The following is a 25,156-nucleotide window of genomic DNA, read 5'->3' as shown; positions in this document are numbered from 1 at the left end:
CACTACCATCCTCAATGGAGAACTCCAAGCAGTATTACTCTCTTCTATGACACCTAAACTAAGCATCCTGTCGATTTCGGAATACATCAATTTCTCTACCGCCGGTGACACAGGATAGAATCTCTGTTTCACTGGTTTTGCGGATCCTACATCTATATTGTGTTTAATCAAGGAGGTTTTTCCAAGACCTTGAACTTCAAAATTTGGAAAGAAATATTTAACTACTTCTAACTGTTGTCTTTGTACTTGAGTCAAAGGATATTCATAATGTTCTATTTTATGTTCTTGTGAATCAGTTAAAATAACACCAGAAACAATACTATCAATCAAACAAAACCATTGATTTAAATTGGGAACTATATACAAATTTATCTTTTCCGAAATATTCTTATAACGCATTTCAACATTAATCAATCCTGTAACCTCATGAGCTTGTCCATCTGCTGTTCTAACTGTTGATTTTATTCTTTTAAAGCCATAATATTTAAAAAATCTTTTGTTGCTAAGTTTTTTCCTACACAACTGATATTCGCGCCTGTATCTGATAAACCTAATTCGACATGATCTAAGAAACTTACTTCCGCATATAAGCGACCATCTTTCCCCGAATCTACAATTGAAGATACAACAAGTCGTTGAGAGTTTTTTATCTTCTGGTAAAAATTCCTCATTCGCACTGTAGAACGCTTATTTTTTCTAACAATCTTATTATCTAATTTAACATCATTAAAAATTCGAACTCTAGCTTTAATATACTCCTTTAATCTTTCATGTAAAGGACGTATATTATATAAATTCTTATCTTTACTAACAAATTCATTATTATTTACCTTACTATCATTATTATTTCTTAAAATACTAACTTTATTTTCCTCTACTCCTAAGTTATTATCCAATTCAATCTGACTTTTTATACCCTACACCACTATAGTGTGGAGGGTATTATACGTTTGTGCTGATGTTTGTAACATACAAAAATATTGGTCCAATACCCACCTTAAAGTATACCGATCGATTCAGAATCATTTTTTGAGTCGATTAAGACATGTCCGTCCGTCCGTCCGTCTGTCCGGCTGGCTGGCTGTCCATGTAAACCTTGTGCGCAAGGTACAGGCCGCAATTTTCAAGATAATTTGATGAAATTTGGACCAAGCATGTTTTTTTGCACAAGGACGAAGCTTATCGAAAATGGTTGAAATCGGTCCATTATTTCACCTAGCCCCCATACAACCGTACCTCCCGATTTGAACTTTTTATGCTATAATTACGTCAAATATTCTGCTATCTCTCTAAAAATTGGCACAAATAAGTTTTATATAAGTATAAATGATACTGCAGATTTTCGTAAGGATCGGCCTATATTTGACCCTAGTCCCCATACAAACCCCCCTTCAAAAAATGACTTAAACGTCTAAAATTGACTTGTAACCATTTGTATCGCAATGAAACTCAACAAAACTAACTGTTGTTTAGAAATATATCCTTTTTCCAAATTTACCGAGGATCGGCCCATATTTGACCTATATAAAGCCTTATTTAAAAATTTTAGTTTTTTATCAATAAATGGCTTAAATATTTTTGAATTATGGTAATATTCAACATAAAAGTTTCTTTACAAAAAATAAAAATTTTATAAAAAGTAAAAATTTTAAAAATATACTCATGGTGTAGGGTATTATATGGTGGGCCATGCCCGACTATACTTTCCTACTTGTTGTAGCAATATTTTGTTGTCATAACAAACATTGAACTTCATCAATATTTTAGTTACTGAAAACATTTATATGTTTATGACAATTATAAATTTGAGAATGATTCTCTGAAAAATAATTATTTTTACAACAACTAAATAATAATAATTATTTAAACATATTATGTTATTTAGATAAATTTAAACTCTCAAATAACAATTAAATGGTAGGATTTTACACGTTTATCCATATAATGTTTAAGATATAAGTAAAATACGTTTACTATTAAAAATATTTTGGTATCCCAAATTTTCTATCAGTTGTATGGTTTAACGTAAATAATTTGTTTGAAGAATAATGGGAAATTTTTGAAAATTTTAATTTTTTCCATACAATTTTTTTTGAACGTTTGTCGTTTCGTTTTATAAAATGAGGCCCTAAATTTAAGTTCTCATTAAACATGTTTGTGTTGAATTTCACCGCTATTTATACATCTCTTAGCGATAAAGTTATTTTCTGAAGGGGGCATTATAATAGGGATAGGAGAAAACATGAACCGATATTCTTACTTTCAATAAGGATCGATCCTTATAAAATTTGATAGGGAGATTTTGGCTCGCACGCACTTGTGTATGTAGAATTTTGTAGTAATGAGCGTTGAATTCGTTGTCTAAAGGGCACCTTATTAGGGGGTAAGATTATAATGGACTCATCCTCATAAAATTTAAGAAAATGATTTTAGTTCCCATAAAACTTTTATATGTCGAATATTATTGTTATATATATGCATCTTAAGGTAGATATGAGCATTAAAGTCGTTTTCTGAAAGGGACCTTATAGGTGGGATAGGGTCAATTATCCTTATAAAATTCTACAAAGAGATTTGAGACCATAAAACATGTTTGTGCCGAATTTCACCGCTATTGATGCTTCTCTTAGCCAGTTATGAGCGACAAAGTCATTTTATGAAGGGGACTTTATATGGGGGTAGGTCAATTATGAACCGATCCTTATAAAATTCTACGAAAAGATTTACGTCCCCATAAAACATGTTTGTGCCGAATTTCACTGCTATTGATGCTTCTCTTAGCCAGTTATGGGCGATAAAATTATTTTCTGAAGGGGACTTTATATGGGGGGTAGGGTCAATTATGGACCGATCCTTATAAAATTCTACCAACAGATTTATGTCACCATAAAACATGTTTGTGCCGAATTACACCGCTATTGATGCTGCTGTTAGTCAGTTATGAGCGATATAGTCATTTTCTGAAGGGTACTTTGTATGGGGGGTAGGGTCAATTATGGACCGATCCTTATGAAATTCTATGAAAAGATTTATGTCCCTATAAAACAAGTTTGTGCCGAATTTCACTGCTATTGATGCTTCTCTTAGTCAGTTATTGGCGATAAAGTCATTTTCTGAAGGGGACTTTATATGGGGGGTAGGGTCAATTATGGACCGATCCTTATAAAATTCTACCAAGAGATTTATGTCACCATAAAACATGTTTGTGCCGAATTACACCGCTATTGATGCTGCTGTTAGTCAGTTGTGAGCGATAAAGTCATTTTCTGAAGGGTACTTTGTATGGGGGGTAGGGTCAATTATGGACCGATCATTATGAAGTTCTATGAAAAGATTTATGTCCCTATAAAACATGTTTGTGTCAAATTTCACTGCTATTGATGCTTCTATTAGCCAGTTATTGGCGATAAAGTCATTTTCTGAAGGGGACTTTATATGAACCGATCCTTATGAAATTCTATGAAAAAATTTATGTCACCATAAAACATGTTTGTGCCGAATTGCAGCGCTATTGATGCTTTTGTTAGTCAGTTATTGGCGATAATGTCATTTTCTAAAGGGGCCTTATATGGGGGCTAGGCGAAATCGTGGACTGATATTGCCCATTTTCAATACCAAACAAACTACATCAACTATAAGTATCTGTGCAAAATTTTCGCTCGCTAGCTACTTCCGTTTGGACTCTATCGTATTTTCAACAGACATACAGACAGACAGACAGACGGACAGACGGACATGGCTAGATCGTCTTAGAATCTAATAAGGACCCAGAATATATATATATACTTTTATGGGTCTTAGACGAATATTTTAATGTGTTATAAACGGAATGACAAAAACTATATACCCCCCCATCTTTTTTGATGGTGGGTATAAAAAAAATTAAATTGTGTTTATATTGGCATGAAAGTGTGGATATTTATTTTTATGGGAATATCAGTGTTTGGAAGTTTTGTGTTTGTTTAAAAGAAAATTAACAAATAATTACATTTTACGCCGAGCACATTAAATTAACTATATTATGTTTAATGTGTAACCATAACATGGTTACTTGAAGACATGTGACTACTTGCAACCATAATATGGTTACCTCAAACAATAATATGATTACTTGAAACCATTATATGATTACATGAAACCATAATGTGGTTGCTTGAAACTACAATATGATGCTACAACATCACATTATGATTAATAAAACTATATTATGATGAAATATTTGGACTATATTTAATCATAATATGATAGATTATTATACTAATAATGATTATAATATGTCTTAACTTTAACCATAATTCTAACCCAGCAAAAAATGGTGCTTCCTCGGAAGCAGGTTTGTAAGGCAGAGAGCACTTGTATACTGCTACCACTTCGCATGAAAGATTACATGATTTTTATATTGGATTCCTCGCGTAAAGGCTCTAAATAAGGAATCCAAAATAAGCATATTTCACAGCTTTTAAATTAACCTGATTTCATCGAATTAAATATGTACAAATAATTGTGCATTTCGGAATTGATTATATCATGTGCTCGCGGAAGCACGATCTAGTTGCCTTTTACACAGCATCCACTATGTTGGTAATTCATGCCTTAAAAAAGGGATACTATCACGCCTTCTTTAATATGTATTAAAGAAGGCATTCTAGTAATGCTTTATTAAGCCATTTCCTCTACCAACACCCCCACCACCCCAAAAAAAAAGAATTGATAAAAGTTTATGTATAAAAATAATTTTATTTTTATCAACATGTAATTTTTATGAATAAGAACTAAAAAAGAGATCATTTACAAAACATATTATATTGATTAATTTCACACTAATAACTAAATATTATTAATTATTCATGTTTTATAAAGGATATAAAATAATACCGGCATAAAAGTTTATTGTAAATATTTCATTCTAATAATTAAGAGTTTTTAAAAATGTAAAGTATAATAATATTTTATAAGTATTAATATTTTTACGAAATATTTGGTCTGTTCAATAATAACGAAATTTACAAATTATTGGAAATTGAAAAAAGAACAAGTGTTTTAAAAAATGAATAAGAATAAAAAATTAATTATAAAAAAATATTTCGTTCAGCAATAAGAGTAAAAAATAAATTATTCCAAAAAAGAAAATTCATGAAATTTAAGAAGAAAAATAGTCAAAAATCCATTAAAGATAATTCATTTTCCTTTGTATTTAAATAATTTAAACTATTTTCATCATTAGAAGAATTACTTTGAATGTCATTTAATCTAAGCTGCTGATTTTTTTTAAAGGATGCTTCTTTGTAATGTCTATTTTTTGCCAAGCGAATGCCTTTTCTTATTTCATCATAAAAGTCCTTTTTTGTCAACATTTCGTCTTTATAAACACATTCTAAAAAAAATAAAAACAAGTATGAAATAAATAATATTATAAATTTATTAAATTAACTTACTGTAAATTAAATTTATAAGTTTTGGGTAGTCTAAGAGTCTTTTTTTATTTTGTCTTCCATCAACGTTAAATTCTAGTAGCAGATGTTTATCAAAAATGGCTGTTAGCATTTTCTTAATACCATTTCTTCTCACTATTTTTTTAATTGTGTGAGTCTAAAATAAAATATAAGGAATAATAAAAATTTAGGTGTATTAATAAATATTAGTGTAGTTTTATTACCATAGCTTCCATATTTTCATCAGAAATTTCTAGTTCTATATCGTCCATTTCCGATTTAGATTTAAGAGGAAATTTGTCCAAATATCTTGTGGCCACTGCAGTGGAGGTTAAATTTGATTTTATGAGGACATGCATTTCAGACAATAGATCTACAATTATTTTGTTTTGTCCACAAAATGTTTCTTTTAATTCCTTAATTTCTTTAGCCATGTCGCTGTTTACTAATTATGTTAAAATACATTTATAATTTAAGGTTTTTTTATAGTATTACTTAACAAGTTTATACCTTTTTGAAGTTCTTCTATACTTTTTTGGAGTTTTTCCAATTTTGATGCAGTCTCAATGGTTGTTGATGGATTTGTTTTAGTAGAAGATTCCTTCGCAGGTCTAAAGCGTCCCATTTTGTAAAAAAAAATATTCTAAAAATGCAAAATATCTAATTATTGTTTTTTAATTTTTTTTTTTAATTTTTATACATAAACTCACTGTTATATGAATGTGTGCAAATGCGTATGTATGCTTTTAAACCGTTATACTTTTTTATTTTAACACTATCACTTTTATGCGCTTACTCACTTGATTTAAAGAACGACACATCAGAACTAAATGTAATTTTAATAAATATTGCATCATCTTCGTTTTAGTTAAATTATCCGTCGTGTATAATCAAGAAATCATTATTATAATTTTTGCCTTACTTTAGTGCTTCTGTGCAGCAGTGTGATCTACGGAAAAGCACTATTTTTACAATTATTTACAATATTTATTTATTTCTGGTACCAAAAAATTATTACGCCTTCTGTTAGTGCTTACATGAAGCAGTAAAAACAAATACTAAACAAGTTAGAGTGCTATATTCGGCTGTGCCGAATCTTAAATACCCTCCACCAGCTACTTCTATGTTATTACTTTTCTAATTGATCAAATATTTGTAGAAATAAGTTTTCTCATGTCTTTAATAGAAAAAAATCCCAAAAGTTAAATCTATTACAATTCCAAGATTCATTGAACATTATAAAATTAGTAATTTGCATGTTTGGATGTGTTTGGAAGATTTATAGATTTTCAAAATACAAATACATATATAATTTTGTTCTACACAAAATTTTGTTCAACACAAATTGATAATGCTCTTTAAATACGGTTAAAGCGCTTTTAGGGGCTGGACCTAGTATAAGAGAAATAGAAGTATACAAAACTATTATTTTTGCCAAATTATGTATCAATAGCTTAATTTGGTAATAAGTAATGTGCGTTTAAGAGATTTTCGTAAAAGGACTTTGTATGGGAGCTATGACCAATTATGTACATAAAGACAATATTTCAGAATTCTACTTGGTAATAAATATTGTGAATCTAAGTGATTTTCTGGACCTAGTATGAGAGCTATGACGAAATATGGACCGGTCATAAAACAATTTTATAGTGAATTTATGTACATAAGAGCAATGTTTTGCTAAATGTATGGATATAAACATTTGGTTATGAGTTATGTGCGTTTTTTCTGATTTTCGGAAGGGAACCTTGTATGTGTGTTTTTCTAAAAGGGACCTTATATGGGAGCTATGATCAATTGTGGACCGTCCGGAAAAACATTTTATAATGTTATTTCTCTGTATATAAGAATACTTTTACCAAATTTTATATCAATAACTTAACTTAGTAATGAGTTATGCGCGTTTAAAAGATTTTCGGTAGGGGACCTTGTATGGGAGCTATGACCAAATATGAACCGATCGGAAAAATCTTACTTTGTAATATTTCTGTATATAAGAGCAATACTTGTACCAAACTTTATATCGATATCTTAATTGAGTAATGATTTTCGGGAGGGGACCTGATTTTCGGAATGGACCTTGTATGTGAGCTATCACCAATTATGGACCGATCCAAAAAAGCTTTCATTGTAATATTTCTATATATAAGAGCAATACCTGTACCAAATTTTACATCGATGTCTTAATTTAGTAATGAGTTATGTGCGTTTAAGTGATTTTCGGGAGGGGACCTTGTATGGGAGCTATGACCAAATATGGACCGATCCAAAGAAACTTCCACGGTTATATTTCAATATATAAGAGCAATACTTGTACCAAATTTTATATCGATATCTTAATTTACTAATGAGTTATGCGCGTTTGAGTGATTTTCTGGAGGGGGGCCTTGTACGGGAGCTATGACCAATTTTGGTCCGATCCAAAAAAACTTTCATTGTAATATTTTTATATATAAGAGCAATACATGTACCAAATTTTATATCGATATCTTAATTTAGTAATGAATTATGTGCGTTTAAGTGATTTTCGGGAGGGAACCTTGTTTGGGAGCTATGACCAAATATGGACCGATCCAAAGAAACTTCCATGGTTATATTTCAGCATATAAAAGCAATATTTGTACCAAATTTTATATCAATATCTTGATTTAGTAATGAGTTATGCGAGTTTAAATGATTTTCGGGAGGGGACCTTGTATGGGAGCTATGACCAATTATGGACCGATCCTAAAAATCTTCCGTAGTAATATTTCCGTATATAAGAGCAATACTTGTACCAAATTTTATATCGATATCTTAGTTAACTAATGAGTTATGCGAGTTTACGTGATTTTCGGGAGGGGACCTTGTATGGGAGCTATGACCAATTATGGATCCATCCAAAAAATTTTTCCTCTGAATAAATTCTATTATCATAAAATTTTAATTTCTAAAATTTTGTGAAGATATCGATATAACGACGTAAGTTATTAACAAAAAACCAAATTTCCGGGAATATGTACTTTTGTATGGGAGGTATATGAAATTGTGGACGGATTCTGGCGATTTTCCACAGATATAAAGCCTTTGTGAGGAAACGAATGTATGCCGATTTTTATGGAATTATCTTGCATAGTTTTCGAGAAAATTATATCAGAATGTGTAAAAAATGCTTATTTTTTTCGAGGTTATTTCAAATTTTGATTCATAACTTTTCCCGATGTGAACCGATTTTGCCCATTTTCAATACCAAACTGCTTAGGATAACAGCAAATATTTTCGGTTAATTTGGTTGATGTCCTTGGCTTAGTTTTAACGTGAGCGTGTTTTAGGCAGACAGACGGACAGACGGACAGACGGACATAGCTAAATCGACTCAGAATTTCATAAGGACCAAGAATATATATACTTTGTTGGGTCTCAGATGAATATTTCTTGGTGTTACACACGGAATGACAAAGTTATATATACCCTCTATCACCACTGATGGTGGTGGAGGGTATAAAAAGAGAATTACGTAGAAAATATTTACAAATTATTTCTCTCTCAACATAGTTCTTATAAAATGTTCTCTGATATGTTTTTTATTCTATTGTGGATTTTACCGTTAGAAATATGTATGTAGTATTGTTGTTGTTTTATGTATTCTGAAAAAGTTTCTAAATTTATAAAAACTGATATTTATATGTAATACCATACATATGTAATAAATTTTTAGCACAATTAAATTTGAGTTTTATATAACTTGCAACTTTAATTTAACAATTCTTTAAAATTCATTAATAGTGTAAATTTTATAAATTGGTATACCTATTTATAATTAAAAAAAAAAATTAGAAGAAAAATAATTAATTGTTATGGAAATGTTTTATAAATATCAATATTAGAAAATATCAAAACTGAATTACAGATTTTAAAGCTGACGAGAAGCAATAAAATCTTACAGATCCAGTGATTGTCTAACAAGAAGCGCTGATTTTTTCTAAATACTTAATTCACCACCTACACGAATAGCTGAATGTATGCCTTTCAAAATCATTTTTGTAAGGCAATAATTTTAGGATGCAATAAATGTAGCAGTAAAAGATGCAGTAATCATATTTATTGCTTCCAAATCCAGAATATTTTTTGCTGGGAACCATAATATGTTGCTCTTAGATTATGGTTACCACAACTATATTTTTTCTCTGCGTGTATATAAAGACATGTACAACGTTTAAGTAACCTGGTGTGATATGTGGGCATTTCATCAGCAAACACATTTTTTTATTAATTCATTAGAAATTCATGTCTATTCATGAGAAAAAAGAAACTTTGTTTTTTAAAATCCGTCAGCAATGCGTTAGATGGGAGATAGGGCTAGATATTGGCCGATCCACATAAAATTTTGTTTATATTTATATAAAAGTTATTTACGATGAATTTCATCGTGATATTATATATACCCTTCTCACGAAGGTGAAGAGTATAATTATAGAAAAAATTACCATAAAATTTACAAATCTACTAATACCCATAAAAATTATGGAAAAATATGGAAAGCTTATAAAAATAAAATGATTGAAAATATCCTATTGAAAAAAATGTATGGATAAAAGGAAATTTATATAAAAATTTCTTAAAAAGAGAAATAAATACAAAAATTTCAAAATTTACGGAAAGCGCGCAAAGAAATTTATGGAAAATTTGCAATATATAGAATAAAAAAATCCTTAGAAAATTTCTCGTTATAAAAAATATAAAAATCTTTTCCTTAAAAAAATTACGGATTTTCTAATAGAAAATTTCTAAAAAATTTTTAAATTTTTTTTAACTTTCTAACGAAATTTTAAATTTTTAACTAAAAAAAAATACATGACAATTTTCTCCCTCATTATCTATATTCCTTCAACCTTATATAACATTTTCTGAAGTATATTTTTATTTCAGTTGTAAGTAAGTTATTCTTGCTTTTATTTCCCGTTTTGTTGATATAAAATATTTCTATTGGCCAAAAGGAATAGAGTTTTAATGGTTTTCTAATGACTTTTTTCTGCTTCATGCTAAAATAAATAGTTGGAATAAAAATATGTGTCGCATAAAATAGACAATGAATTTAGGATAATAAATATGATTTAGTTAAGAGAATTGTGTAATAAAGCTAAATAAACAGTATATTTCTGAGCATACAGCAGTTAATGTATATCTTTTAAATGGGTTTTATTAGAAATATTTTCAAAAACAAATAAATGAAATAAAAAAGCGTGTGTTACGTTCCGCCAATATCATTTAAATGACTAAAAACACCTTTAGGAATATTTTTAAAGACATCAATATGGTTTTAATAAAAATAACTGGATATTGTTAATTTGATTCAACATTTTTTCTTTAAAAAGAGTTTTTAACCTAATTACCAAAATTTAGTGCTATTTGTCAATGTTAATTAAAGTAATTAATAATGAAATAGCTTTACATTCAAATAAATTACATTTTTTACAGTTTTTAACTTCATCGTGAAAATTCTGTTGACAAATTGTCTACACTGTTTAATTGATAATAACGCTTTTTTATACACAAGCACACGTTTGCTTCAAATGTCATAACATACTTTTATAAAATGTTGAATAATGATTCTGCTGTAATTGTTTATACAGGACTGTAGCTATGCGGCCCTTTCAATTAAGCAGGCATAACTTTGATGTTCTTTTTGAATTAATTCTTAAGCATGATTTAAATAAAATTTAAAATTTTCATTTCACAAAGGATTTTGACATACATGCATATATTTGGCCTAACTTGTTTGTGTATGTATATTTAACTATGATAGCGCGTGTTCTCTTTTACACCTCCCAGCAGTTCGACAAAGAATTAAAGCATTAGAAAAAAGTCTTGGATTTGCGCTAACGTCTAACCACCTCTCTTATTTGTCTTTCGTCACGGATGTACTCTTTGGAAACGAGGGCGAAGATAATCGTAACTTAAGTTTCCCTTTTGTAAGCAAGAGAGTTGACACTTAAGAACAAACTTAAGCTTTTTGTCTGTCTCTTTGTAATTTTTGAGGTGACTATTGACTTCCTCGCAGGGCAAGCACATTTTAAAAAGTTAATGGACTATGGTAGGCTAAGTAGGTAGTTCGTTACTGCATAAATCCCTCAAGCGACTGAGAGTGAATAATATTTAGGGAATTTTCATTTTCATAAGGACATTGTAACACTATTTGTTGAGTTTAGAAAAAAAGTAATATTTTTTTAAGTTTGCCTCTAAAGCGAAAATTTAAACAATTGTTATATTAATCAAGAGGTTTACAGTATTAAGGGCAGTTTATTTTCAATTTCGTGATAAATTTTTCTGAATCTATAATGCAGTCATACTATCTATCTGCATCTGTTCTGTGTTTTTATCTTTTTAATATAAATTTTAATTAATTCTATCCGATACGCTTTAAAAAAGTGTTTTTTTATTTACGATAAAGAAAAAAAAAGAGAAAAAACATTTGTTAAACATTTTAGAAATACGCAATAGTGAAAGGTACATACAATACGGAACGGACTCTTGCTTATTTATTATTTACAGCCACATTTTGTTTTATTAATGCATCTGCTGCAAATGTGACACAACATCAAAAGCAAAACATGAAATGGAGTATCAAGTTTCCAGAGAATGTTTTTGTAAACAAAGCCATCACTTTTGTCATAATAAGCGAATGAATGAATAAAAAAAACAAATAAGAAAAAATATGTATATATTAAATGAGACCCTAAAGAGAAATTAAAACAAGTGTACCTTTGCGTACAATACATTGTGTAAAACAAATGTTGATGCTCTGCGTACAAGTAAGAGATGTAGAGTAAACCCTGCGTATGAGTATTATTTAGGTAGATTAATACGTATACGTTAGGTAGACTTTCGAATATTAAAAATAAATTTCTTAAATTCTTTGGAAATACACAATGTGAATCAAATTAAAATAAATTAAATTAACTCTGTTCAATTCGTTATAAATGTTTATTATTTTTAATAAGTAAATTTAATTTATTTAATATTAAAAATGTTATATGTAATTGAAAAATTATATCAAAATACTGTTTATTGAGTTTGTCGCAATTAAACGACTTGATGAATAAATTAAACCGCTATTTTATTTTAAAATTCTGTTTAATTTAAATTAATAAATTGTAAAATTTATAACATTGTAATTCAATGTATTAGGGTAGCCTGAAAATGAAAGTTGCACCAAAAAAATTAAAATTTATTTTATTCTAAAATAACATTTCTCAAAATTTTTTGTTCTGGCGTCTATATTTGGTGAGCTGGATCAAGAAATAAAATGGTCCTTTTTAAGGTTTTAATGATTTTTTTTTACATTTTTTAAAAAAAGATATGAAAGCTTCTTGAAAGGTGCATATCCGAAATGTTTGTGAAATAGCAACTGTAATACCCCACTATTTTTTATATACTACTACTTTATTTAATATTCAAACAAAATAAATTGTATTTTATTTTAATAATAGGTTTCTTTGAATACATTTCTAGTAAAAGTAGTAAAACAAGAGAAAAATAAAAAATATTCTCATAAATATAAAAAGTATACGAACAAAATTTAAATAAATTTTGTTTCATTGGCATTATATAAAAAAATTTAAAACAAATTTTATAAAATATTTTTCTAAACAAATCAATACTGCACAAAGTTTGTTTTACTACTTTTTACTCGACAAAAAACTCAAGTAAAGGGTTTCTTCAATGAAACAGTTGATGTTCTTATAGCAGTTAGTTTAGTGTGTAAATGAGGTGAGGTGTAAACTGAGAAACATAATTTACTGTTTTTTGTGGCATATTCCATACATACTGAAAAACTGTAGCATATTTAAAAGATCTTTCTAGTAATTTTATTTTACAAAACAAATACCACAAATATCATAAAATAAAAACAAAACAATTTATGGATAAATGCAAAAAAATCATCAATCAACAAAAATAATGATGTCTTATGACACTGATTTCTATACTTTTACATTTTATTTATTATTACCAGAATTTAACATTAGAATAAATGCAAAAAACAACATAAATAAAAAGAACAAAAATATGTCCTTAGAGAAAAAACGAAAAAAAACCTGCAGATAGAAACGAAAACGAATCAAAATATAATTTTCCTTTGACCTACAAAAATTGAAAACGATGAAGGGAACAAATTTGTGTCATGCTGTTAAAAGTCAATAGATAAAAAACCATCAAGGTATAAGTCAAATACATAGCAGGGTTTTCTAAAACAAAAAACTATTGTAAAGCAAAACCCATAACATTAAAGATAACTAAAGATCTTATACGCCCTATAACATAATAAAAAAGTTTTGTAATTTATTTTTATATCAAATTTTTTTATTAAAAATTTTCCACACTACGTAAACATGAAAAAAACATTACACAGAAAAAATTATCGGTAGTTTATTTTCAATTAACATGTTTTAATTTTTTTATTTTTTATTTAAACAAATTTTTATTTGTCTTAATTATCTCGGTTTTTGAAACTGTTTGAAACTTAAGTATACAATTTTGAATAAATTTTTAATTTATTTAATTAATTTTTTTTATTGATTAAAAAAACATTTTCTGGCCTTCTTTTCGATTTTAGATTTATTTTTAATTTTTATTCTAGCAATACTTATCATTCTTAAATAGTCAATAAAATATTAGGCATATAATATTCAAGTTTCCTGACAATTTATAAAACACTTTATATGTTCAGTTGTGACATTAAACTGATATTTTTTGTAAATGCTGAACGCATTGTTAAATGTCGAGTAGTCCCTTAACGTTGTTTGTAATCGATTAATAATTTGGTTGTTTTAATCACCTTCTTAATTGATTTATAAAAAAATTCTCTATCAAACAGTTTAATTTATTTGATTAATAAAATAATAAAAATTCAATTTTATATTTACTAAATATTTAATTTATAGAATTAACCAATGTTAAACCTTGTCTCAATTATTGACATTAATTGTTTTGATTAATTCGTTATTTGGAAAAAATATATATTTTTATTTTTTTATAAATTTCTTAGCTGGTTGTGATGAACTTCCATTATTAATATTTTGACATTTTGAGTTAGGTTTTTAATTTTGGTGGTACAACTATTTATATATACAATGCAATTGATTTTATTATTAATAATTTATTTTTTATTCTTATTTATTTTATTTTTTATATAATATATATTATATTTATATTATTATATGTATTATATTTTGATTATATATTTTAAGTAAAATTTTTTTAAGTAGAAATTTGTAACCGACTAATACAAACAGGCTAGGTTTATTTTGAAAATAAATAAATTAAAATTAAGGGCCTAATTTTATTAAACGAAACGACAAACGTTCAAAAAAATTTGTATGGAAAAAATTAAAATTTTCAAAAATTTCCCAGTATTCTTCATACAAATTATTTACGTTACCGAATGTTTCGTTTTATAAAATGAGGGGGTAAAGGTCTCATTTTATAAAACGAAACGACAAACGTTTAAAAAAATTTCTATGAAAAAAATTCAAATTTTCAAAAATTTCCCAGTGTTCTTCATACAAATTTTAAACGTTACCGAAAGTTTCGTATAAAATGAGGGGGTAAATTAAAAAATAACCCCCTCCTTTTATAAAACGAAACATTCGGTAACGTAAATAATTTGTATGAAGAATACTGGGAAATTTTTGAAAATTTTAATTTTTTCCATACAAATTTTTTTGAACGTTTGTCGTTTCGTTTAATAAAATTAGACCCTAAATTTGGTAATTGATATCATAATTTTGGTTATAGGTGCAAAACTTTCTTGATACAATTATTTTGATAATAAAAACTCATTTTCAGTTTTTTTGGTGTAGAATAAATTAAATGTAAAAATGTTGAAAAAAGAAAAAAAAATCCTTTACTGTTTTCCAGAACATAATTCAAAATTACCGCAAAAAATAAACAAAGGGGAAGATAGGAACCACAAGAAACTCACCTTAGTAACCCAGCTAGCATTTGGAAGACTGTTGGGTGATTAAACAGTAAACTGAGTCATTATTGACTCCTTTTTATGATCTAAAAGTGTTTAATAAGCTGTAAGCTTAAAAAATGACTCGAAAATGATCCCGATATATGATTGAAAACTAAATATTTGAAAGACAATAACAAAATGTATAGCAATCCTGGTATTTAAAATATGATGGTTTTAAAAACTTATTTTGTGGTCATAATGAAATAGCAACACTTACACCAAAAATGACTCAGAAATTCATTTCGATTCAAAAATTAGTCGAAACTGATTAGAAGTGGGGATCAGAAAAGACTTTTTTGAAAGAGTTAGAAAAACATTTTGTTTTTTGTTGGCCTAAAATGTGTTGAAATAATTCTCATTTCGTTTATAAAATTAAATGTATAAGTATTTGAACTTGTGTGATATTTATGAAGTAGATTGAAGGAAATTGAAATTATATTATGTTTTAATTATAATAATTTTCTGTGTTTAATGGTCTTTTTCGGAAGATAATTCTAATAAATGTTTAATATCTGATTTATTTACAAAACTGTATATATTAAATGATCAATATTAAAATGATCAGTCTTGCAGAAGAGTCAGAAATGACTCGAATGTAATGAAACATTTCAAAAAATGCTAGCTGGGAATTCTCTATTACAAAAGCAACTGATGCAAACCGTTAAAATCAACAATGACATAAAATAATATGAAAAAAAAATAAAAAAACAGAAATCAGCAAACAAAAAAAAGTAAATAAACAAGAGCAAAGAAAACTTAAATGAGTCGAAACAAAAGGCATGAAGCTTAAACTAGACAATTTATCGAAATTCTTTAAAAATACAAAACAGAACTTTACAAGGAAAAAATTCTGTTATAAATACATATTTTCTAGGAAAAAGATCTCATTAAAATATTTGTCTTAAGTATCACCTTAAGACAAATATTTTAATGAGATATTTTTCCTAGAAAATATTGTTAATTTAACAAAAGGGTACAAAAACTGTATTGTGTTTTTAATACAAAAGTACATATTACTTAAAAATTACAATGAACAATTACCTTCATTAAAGCGCAAACAATTTAGGAAAAACTATGTTAATTTTAAAATTTTTGAAAATAATAATGTAAATAGTTAAGTACCCTGCAAAGACTCGACATATATTAACATAAGCACTTACTTACTTCGATTATAGATTTTTTAATAAATGGAAAGTTTGAATGATAATACTAATAAACAAATTATGTTATAGTTCTCTTAGAGTAAAGTAAAGTTATTAGGTGTTGAAATCTTCATATAATTTTTCATAACATACTTAGGTGATATAAAGTGATATTAAGGCCGAGAACAACCCAAAAATATTTTCTTGAGATCTTAAATAAACAAAATACAAATTTAAAGTAACTTTTTTTCAAAATCTTATTTCTGTTTAAATTTTTTAATTTTTTTGGACAAAAAAAAATATAATGTTAAAGTATTTAATGTCTTTAACACTTCTTGGCATTATAAAATCCTCTTTTAAAATTATCTTTAAATGTCTTCAACAAAAACGAATGAAAATATTAAAATATTTGTGATATACACAAAGACTTTTATCAGACAATACTCTCCTATGGGGATATCAATTTTTGTTTTATTGTTGAGTTTTTTACAGCTTTTATATTGTGTTTTTTATACAAAACAAAAAAACAAAAGTGAGTCTTTTTATTGTTATATTTTTTGCACTCTACGATGAGGAATATAATAATATGTTTATGTGTTTGAGTGCCTAATTTTGTATACCCTTCACAACTTTAGTGCCCGACTATAATTTCTTTACTATTACTATACTATAACTTAAGGGAGGATTTTGTAATGCCAATAATTTGTTTCTCGTTATTATATATACACAGGAAGTGGGCATAGAGATCTCCTATGTTTTATTGATATCAATTAACAAAAGTACAATTATAATATCTAGAAACGAGTTATTTGCATTATAAAATCCTACTTTTAGTTATTGAGAAGTTGCAATAATTAGCCTAACAATAATATTTAACCGAAATCTATAAATTTTAAAAAATCTGAATACTTTTCTGAATTTTGGGGGAAGGTTCATTTAAAATTTTATTTGGTCGGAAATTTTTTTGTAGAGATGCGTTGCTATAAAAACTCATTTTTTACAAGATGTATATCTGAACATGAATAGACATGTTTCAGTGGCTGTCTATTAAGCTGCTTTTCAGGACTTTCTGATTTGCGGAAATGACTAATTTGTAACGCCCTTTTGAATTTCATGTCAACAAAATCGGAGTTTTTGACAATAGAGTTCTAAATATTTGTGACAACATATATTTTGGTGAATTAGACACTTTTTAATCCAAAAGTTGATTTTAAATTTTTTGAAAAAATTAAGTTTTAATAATTAAATTTTAAAGAATGCAATGAATTGATTTAATTGTAATATTTCTAAATAATAATACATTTGTATATACATATTAGGCTTCACACAATATTTTTATACCCACCATAAAAAAAAAAAAAAAAAAAAAATGGGCAAAATCGGTCAACGATTTCACATAGCCCCCATACAAATGTACCTCCCGGAATACTGTATAAATAGCTTCAAATATTCACAAATTCGTTGTTTATGAAGCAAATAGCACAAAATTTCGCATAGGTCAGTTTTTTGACGTCTGAAATATAATTATACATTATGGCGGACATAGGACCATAATTGGCCCTACCCCCCATATAAGGTCCCCTTTAGAAAATGACTAAATAGCTGATTAGTGGCTTAAAAATGGGAATATACCGATGAAATTCGACACACATAAGTTTCACGCAAGTCAATATCTCTCAACCAAATTTTATGTATATCGGTCCATAATTGACCCTACCCCCCATATAACGTCCCCTTCAGAAAATGACTTTAACGCTCATTACTCGCTTAAAAATACAAATATAGCGATGAAATTTGACATAAGTAAGTTTTTTACTAACCAAAACCTCTCTATGAAAATTTTATGTGGATCGGTCCATAATTGACCCGACCCCCCATATAAGGTCCCCTTCAGAAAATGACTTTAACGCTCATTACTGGCATAAAAATGGGAACATAGCGATTAAATTCGACACACATAACTTATATGCAAGCTAATATCTCTCAACCAAATTTTATGTATATCGGTCCATAATTGACCCACTAGCCAAAACCTATCTATGAAATTTTATGTGGATCGGTCCATAATTGACCTTACCCCCTATATAAGGTCCCCTTCAAAAAATGACTTTAACGCTTATTACTATCTTAAACAAAGGAAAATAGCGATGAAATTTTATATAAGGAAGTATCTTACCAGCCAAAAATCTTTATGAAATTGTATGTGGATCGGTCCATAATTGACCCTACCCCTCATATAAAGACCCTCCATAAAATTACTATAACGCTCATTACTTGCTTAAAAATACGACTAAAGCGATGAAATTTAACAGAAGTAAGTTTATACTAGCCAAACTCTCTTTACCAAATTTCCCAGAAATAAGTTTTATGCTAGGCAATATCTCTCTACCAAATTTTATGTGGATTGGTCCATAGTTGACCCTACCCCCCCATAAGAGGTCCCCCCATAAATTTTTTTAATGCTCATTACTGGCTTAAAAATCGGATTATAGCAATGAAATTACACAGAAGTCAAAATTTACCAAATTTTATGTGGATCGGTTCACAATTGACCCTTCCCCCCATATAAGGCCCCCTTCAGAAAACGACTTTAATGTTAATTATGGGCGTAAAAATACGAATATAGCGAAGAAATTTGACATAAGTATGTATCTTAGGAACCAAAACCTTTCCACCAAATTTTATGTGGATCGGTCTATAATTGACCCTACCCCCCATATAACTTTAACGCTCACTACTGCCTTAAAAATACGAGTATAGCGATGAAATTTCTCAGAAGTTTTTCACAAGCCAAAATCTCTTTACCAAATTTTATGTGGAACAGGCCTTAATTGACCCTAACCCCAACATAAGGTCCCTATCAGAAAATACTTTAAGGCCCATTACTGGATTAAAAATACGAGTATAGTAATAAAATTCGACTTAATTAAGTTTCTTGCCAGTCAAAACTCTTAACCTAATTTTATGTGGATCGAGCCTTAATTGAGCTACCCCCATATAATGTCCCCATCAAAAAAACGAGTAAGGCAATAAAAAACGAGTAAAGCGATGAAATTCGTTATAAACCTGACCTGTAGGAACTATGATCGTTCTACAAAATTTTACGGAGATTGGTCTATAATTGACGCTACCCCAATATAAGGCCCCTTCAGGAAATGACTTTAAAGCTGTACTGGCTTAAAAATACTAGTAGATTTATGAAATTCGACATAAACTAGTTCTCTTTTATAGGAACCGTATTCACTCTATCAATTTTTATGAGGATCCGTCCCCCCATATAAATTCCGTCCCAGAAATGACGCGAAAAATGCGAATACTGCAATGCAACTCGACATAAAACAATTTTGATTTAAAATCTCACTACCATATTTTATGACTTTAATGCTCCTTAGTGGCTTCAAAATACAAGTAGATCGATGAAATTTGAAACAAATAAGGAACTTAAATCTTCCTACAGACTTTATGAGAATTGGTCCATATATGTATGTATAAATACCCCTACTCGCTATAAAAATTAGCACTGTCAATAGTAAAACCCCCATTAATGGACCTCTTTCAAATGTTACCCTAATGTTCTTATTAATATCGATATATAATAATAAGATATTCAAAATATCAAAGTTCATTTATATATCAGTGATTTGATGGTGGGTATAAAAGATTCGACATAGCCGAATATAACACTCTTACTTGTTGAAATTGTGATTGTGTGTACCTTTTTATGAAAGTTTTCGGAACAGCGCGAATATTGGCGTAATTATTTTGTTTATTTATTGGGCGGTATATTTTATAGACCGAAAACTGCGGAACATATTTCAAATCCGAATTTAGTATACTATTCTACAGGAAAAATTAAGATGTATAAACTTAATTAAGAAATATAATTTATACAAAAATAAAAATGTTATTATAATTGCTATCAAGCTTTCCACTTTCAAAAATTATTTTTCACATTTTATAGTGCATATTATAAGAGCAGATTTTTAATTTTTTAGTGCATGAAAAATCTTGCCCTGCTCATTACCAAATAGTGATACCCATAAAATATTTGGCATATATACTATTTTTGTATACATAAATGTTATTTCAAATTTTTTCACGATCGGTCCATCCTTGGTAATAGCTCCCATACAAGGTTCCCTGCCGAAAATCTTTTAAACGTACATAACTCATTAAAAAATATTGATAAAAATATTGCTTTTATATACATATATAAATTGCACTTTAAAATTTTCTTACGATCGTTCGTGTTTTGATCATTGCTCTCATACTAGTTCCCCAGCTTAACCTACTTCATATTTCTTTTGTTTTAAGTTCGAAAAAAAAAACAAATTTGAATTTTTAAATTACACCAAAGAAATTACACCGGAAAAAGTGAAGAAGTAAGCATAATATACACATATATATGCAAAATTGTACAAGTAATGCGGTACGTTGTGCTAAGGGCGAATAATTAACCATTATTAAAACAAAATAAACAATACGTGAAGAGGATCTTCAAATATGGTTTAAAATAAAATACCATCTGAAAATTTTTCAATGATTACAAGGATGTGGAGATGGATCACCTCTAGCTCGCCGTATGGTTGAAAAAGATTTCCGACAAGGCAGTTTTTTACACCAAATTCACTCACAAATATAATAAAATCACGAATCATGTAGTCTATTCTGTATTTGAAATCTACACAGAGAAAACAGATTCGTTGTGATAGCCGAATTTGTTTCCAATCGAATTCAGTCGGTTCTAACAACTATCCCAAAATTCGATTGTAATTATTGTATAATTCGGTGTACCAATAAATATACCGATCTATCCAATTTTTTTAAAAATTCATTATGCCACAAATTGTACACCAAAACAAAGTGCAACTGTAATGCTTTAAAATGATGCATAAACGATTGTCCTGGCATGAAAACTGTCAAAGTTATTTGCAACAATATCGGAACCTCAAATCACAGCGTTTTTAAACATAAAACAACAATTCTACCGATCCTTCAAATTGACCATTTTTTAGACGAACACATTATGCAATAAATTATATACCAAATTAAAGTGCAATCATAATGCTTTAAAATGGTGCATAAACGACTGTCCTAGCACGAAAACTGCCAAAGTTAATTGCAACCATATCGGAACCTCAGATTACTGCGTTTATTAAACATAGAACAATAATTCTACCGATCCTTCAAATTGACCATTTTTTAGACGAACACATTATGCCACAAATGATATACCAAATTAAAGTGCAATCATAATGCTTTAAAATGATGCATAAATGACTGTCATAGCATGAAAAATGTCAGAGTAATTCACAACCATATCGGAACTTCAAATTACCGCCTTTTTAAACCTGGGAAAATAATTCTACCGATCTATCCAACTGGCCATTTTCTAAAAATACATTATGCAATAAATTATATACCAAAACAAACGGCAATTTTAATGCTTTAAAATGGTGTATAAACGACTGTCCTAGCACGAAAACTGCCAAAGTTAATTGCAACCATATGGGAACCTCAGATTACTGCGTTTATTAAACATAGAACAATAATTCTACCGATCTATCAAATTGACCAATTTCTAAAAATACACATTATGCTACAAATGATATACCATATTAAAGTGCAATCATAATGCTTTAAAATGATGCCTAAATGACTGTCATAGCGTGAAAAACTGTTAATGTTATTTGTAGCCATATCGGAACCTTAAAATACCGCGTTTTTAAAGCTGTGAAAATAATTATACCGATCTATCCAATTAGCCATTTTCTAAAAATATATTATGCAACAAATTATATACCAAAACAAATGGCAACTATAATGCAATAAAAACATATATAAACCACTGCTATAACATGAAAACTATAAATCATATTTGCAACCATATCGGAGCCTTAAATTACCGCATTTCTAAACCTGTACCAATAAATATACCGATCTATCCAATTTTTGTAAAAATTCATAGAAAAATAACACAAAATAGATTATAAGATATAAAATACACCAAACATTACCTTTTTTTATCCAAATTTCTGCATTAATTTATCCTCAAATGTAATTAGGTTTTTCATATTATAAATTCGTTTTATTTTATTTATTTTTGTATATGTCAACTATAATTACCAATTAATCGGTTCTGAACATCGAATTTGGTTCCTTTAACCGTAATTAAATTTTAAATAATTACTTCAATTGATAATTGGTTGCAGTGCTCAATATTTTTTACTTTCTACTGTTTTTCGGTTGTAGCGACTAATATTTGATGTTCTTACGTTTTAATCCTAAATAAAAGTCGGCTGCATTTACTGAATTGCCAAATGAATTTAATAACCGATACAATTCAGTTCAAATTATTGATTTAGAAATTGTTAAAACCACAATTCGATTAGTATTATTGTTTTTTAATACTGAATATAGAAAATCAGTTAAGTATACAGTTTTTCAATAACAGCGATACAATTTTAATTAGTTTAACTAAATATTTATCATGGTAACCGATTTCCCATCGATCTGTTTTCTGTGTGTAATAAATTTTTCAATACTTAAGAATATTATACATCTTTTTTTTCAATTTCAAATACTTTCAACTTTCAATACCAGTTTAAAGTCGTCTTTATTGATTGCGCTTATAAAAAACTTAAAAAAGGGGTTAATTTCTTTTAAAATATATTATTGTTTAAAAAGTGCAAAAGCGTTTTCTTCCTACGTGCTATTCTCAAAAAAAAAAAAAAAAGTTTTTTAAATGATGTTTGCATGCTATAAATTTTATTGAAACCTTAAACCTTCTTTTAGTTCATGTGGCTGTCATTTGAATTGAATTTTTGAAATACATATTCCTTGGTATTAAAAACAGCACCGTTATTGCAGTCATATTATATTAAAAGCTTAATAAATTTCTTGTTTTATTATTATTTAACAGTTATATACATCGTGTTTTATTTTTATTTATTTTTTTTTTATAACATGTATTTACAATTTCGCCTATTTCTCATTTTATTTTGTTTTCAAGAAACAGAGCTTCATTAGATACACATATGTTTACCAAAGAATAGTTAATTATCACATTATTAAAAGAAAATACCTTGTTGAAAACAACTAACATAAGATGTAACAAAATCTTTCTATTTGTAATGTATTGTTTCTGTCAATAGCGAATAAATAAAAGCTGTTTAAAATTGCGTCTTAGCAATTTATTTTAAAGCAATGCATTTTAGCATTTTTTGGAAATTATTCAACTATTTTTTCTTTTAACATATCTTAAAATAAGCAAAAGTATGTAAATAATGGAGTTACATTAAGGGTTTTCATTTAAACGTTCAAAACCCTCGTAAACTTATAAGTTTGAGCGACTATTTAGACTGGCAAACTTGCGCAAACACATTGTGCATTTAATAAATCAGTCCGCTATTGTCCGCTTTTGAATTTATGGACTTGAATATTTACATTTTAAACATATTTTGTAAAAATTTTTGTTAAAATTATTTATTTATTATTTTTTGATTTTATTTCACATTGTTATTAACTGTTTATAAATATTGTAATTGAACAGAATTTGAACAGGGATTACATGATAAGTCGAATAAACTTGCCCACTTGCACAAATGGGAAACTTAAGCGTTTAAATGAAATATTTAAATTTTATACCGTACACCAGGGTATTATACAAATATTTCACCAAAGATCGAAACCTTTGGAAAGTTTTAAAATCTGTTCAGTATTTCGTATAGCCCCCATACAACCGTACCCCTTGATAGGACTTTTGAGCTTATAAATATGTTAAATGTTTCCCCTATAAACATCAGGAAAATGGCTTAATTCAATTATATATTTTTGTTAAATTTTTAAACCAAGAGCGTATGAGTAATTTTCGGGAGAGAACCTTATATGCGTCAATTTCGAACCGATACTTATATAATTTTGTACATAGATTTTATTTTGTATATAAATTGTTTAAGTCAAATGTCATTTCTATACTCGTTCCCGTATTTTAGTAACCAAGGGGAAGTGTTTGTGGACATTTGAATTGAATCTTCTTATATCGAAAGTGGCAGGGAATACCTGTACAGGATGTTTATTCCACATACGAACAGTGCGGCTGAAGAATGAATTTTCCCTGTAGTGTGTTGTGCGATCCACTGTCCAATCTTCCACGTGTTATTGAAGAAATACGTGACGGTACTCCATTGAATCAATAGAGTTGCATACCCCACTGTCACCGATAAGTACAAACTCCTGTATGCGGTCTAGTAGCTCCAAAATAGACTTTGAAGCTGCGGCTCATACATGAGATTTGTATTCCGTTTTTGGGCGAATATAAGTGATGAAAATAGTAAGAAGATCAGATGGAGTGAAGTATATCTTATACCCCTTCAAAATACCGAGACACTTGAATGCTTCTTTCGACACTTGAAAAATGTGTTTAGTCCAGCGGGCATCGCACTGAATTTTCATACCCAGGACATCAAGAGCTTCTGATTCGTTAATATTCAGGATTATTAGCCTCTCTCTTTTTAGGAATTGGCGTTACATTAGCAATCTTCCAGCATGCTGGAAATGCTGAGAAGATTAGCTAATGGACGAGC

The 25,156-nt window shown here is 28.4% G+C and overlaps 1 protein-coding gene across 2 annotated transcripts; it reads right to left on the bottom strand.

The window, feature by feature from the left end:
• Positions 1 to 4,915: 4,915 nt before the first annotated feature.
• LOC124419056 lies at positions 4,916 to 6,072 on the bottom strand. Of its 2 annotated transcripts, XM_046947286.1 has the most exons (4): positions 5,943 to 6,072; positions 5,657 to 5,877; positions 5,436 to 5,589; positions 4,916 to 5,374 (listed from the first exon to the last, which is right to left on the bottom strand). In XM_046947286.1, the coding sequence occupies exons 1-4, from the start codon at positions 6,055 to 6,057 to the stop codon at positions 5,157 to 5,159; spliced, it is 708 nt and encodes a 235-aa protein (XP_046803242.1). In that variant the 5' UTR covers positions 6,058 to 6,072; the 3' UTR covers positions 4,916 to 5,156. The 2 variants fall into 2 exon arrangements, with proteins under 2 accessions (XP_046803242.1, XP_046803243.1); XM_046947287.1 differs by lacking the exon at positions 5,436 to 5,589 and having other exon boundaries at positions 5,246 to 5,374.
• Positions 6,073 to 25,156: the final 19,084 nt, after the last annotated feature.

The sequence above is a fragment of the Lucilia cuprina genome, chromosome 3, assembly GCF_022045245.1.
Source record: "Lucilia cuprina isolate Lc7/37 chromosome 3, ASM2204524v1, whole genome shotgun sequence".
NCBI classification, from domain to species: domain Eukaryota; kingdom Metazoa; phylum Arthropoda; class Insecta; order Diptera; family Calliphoridae; genus Lucilia; species Lucilia cuprina.
This window is presented reverse-complemented; position numbering and strand designations above follow the sequence as displayed.

What these genes read in the sequence shown, in the direction of transcription:
- LOC124419056 (XM_046947286.1), bottom strand. Translation starts at nt 6,057, where the DNA reads ATGGGACGCTTTAGACCTGCGAAGGAATCTTCTACTAAAACAAATCCA. An exon ending in TATAGAAGAACTTCAAAAAG is followed by an intron (nt 5,878 to 5,942) that starts GTATAAACTTGT and finishes TAACATAATTAG; the next exon opens with TAAACAGCGACATGGCTAAA. An exon ending in ACTTATAAATTTAATTTACA is followed by an intron (nt 5,375 to 5,435) that starts GTAAGTTAATTT and finishes TATTTTTTTTAG; the next exon opens with AATGTGTTTATAAAGACGAA.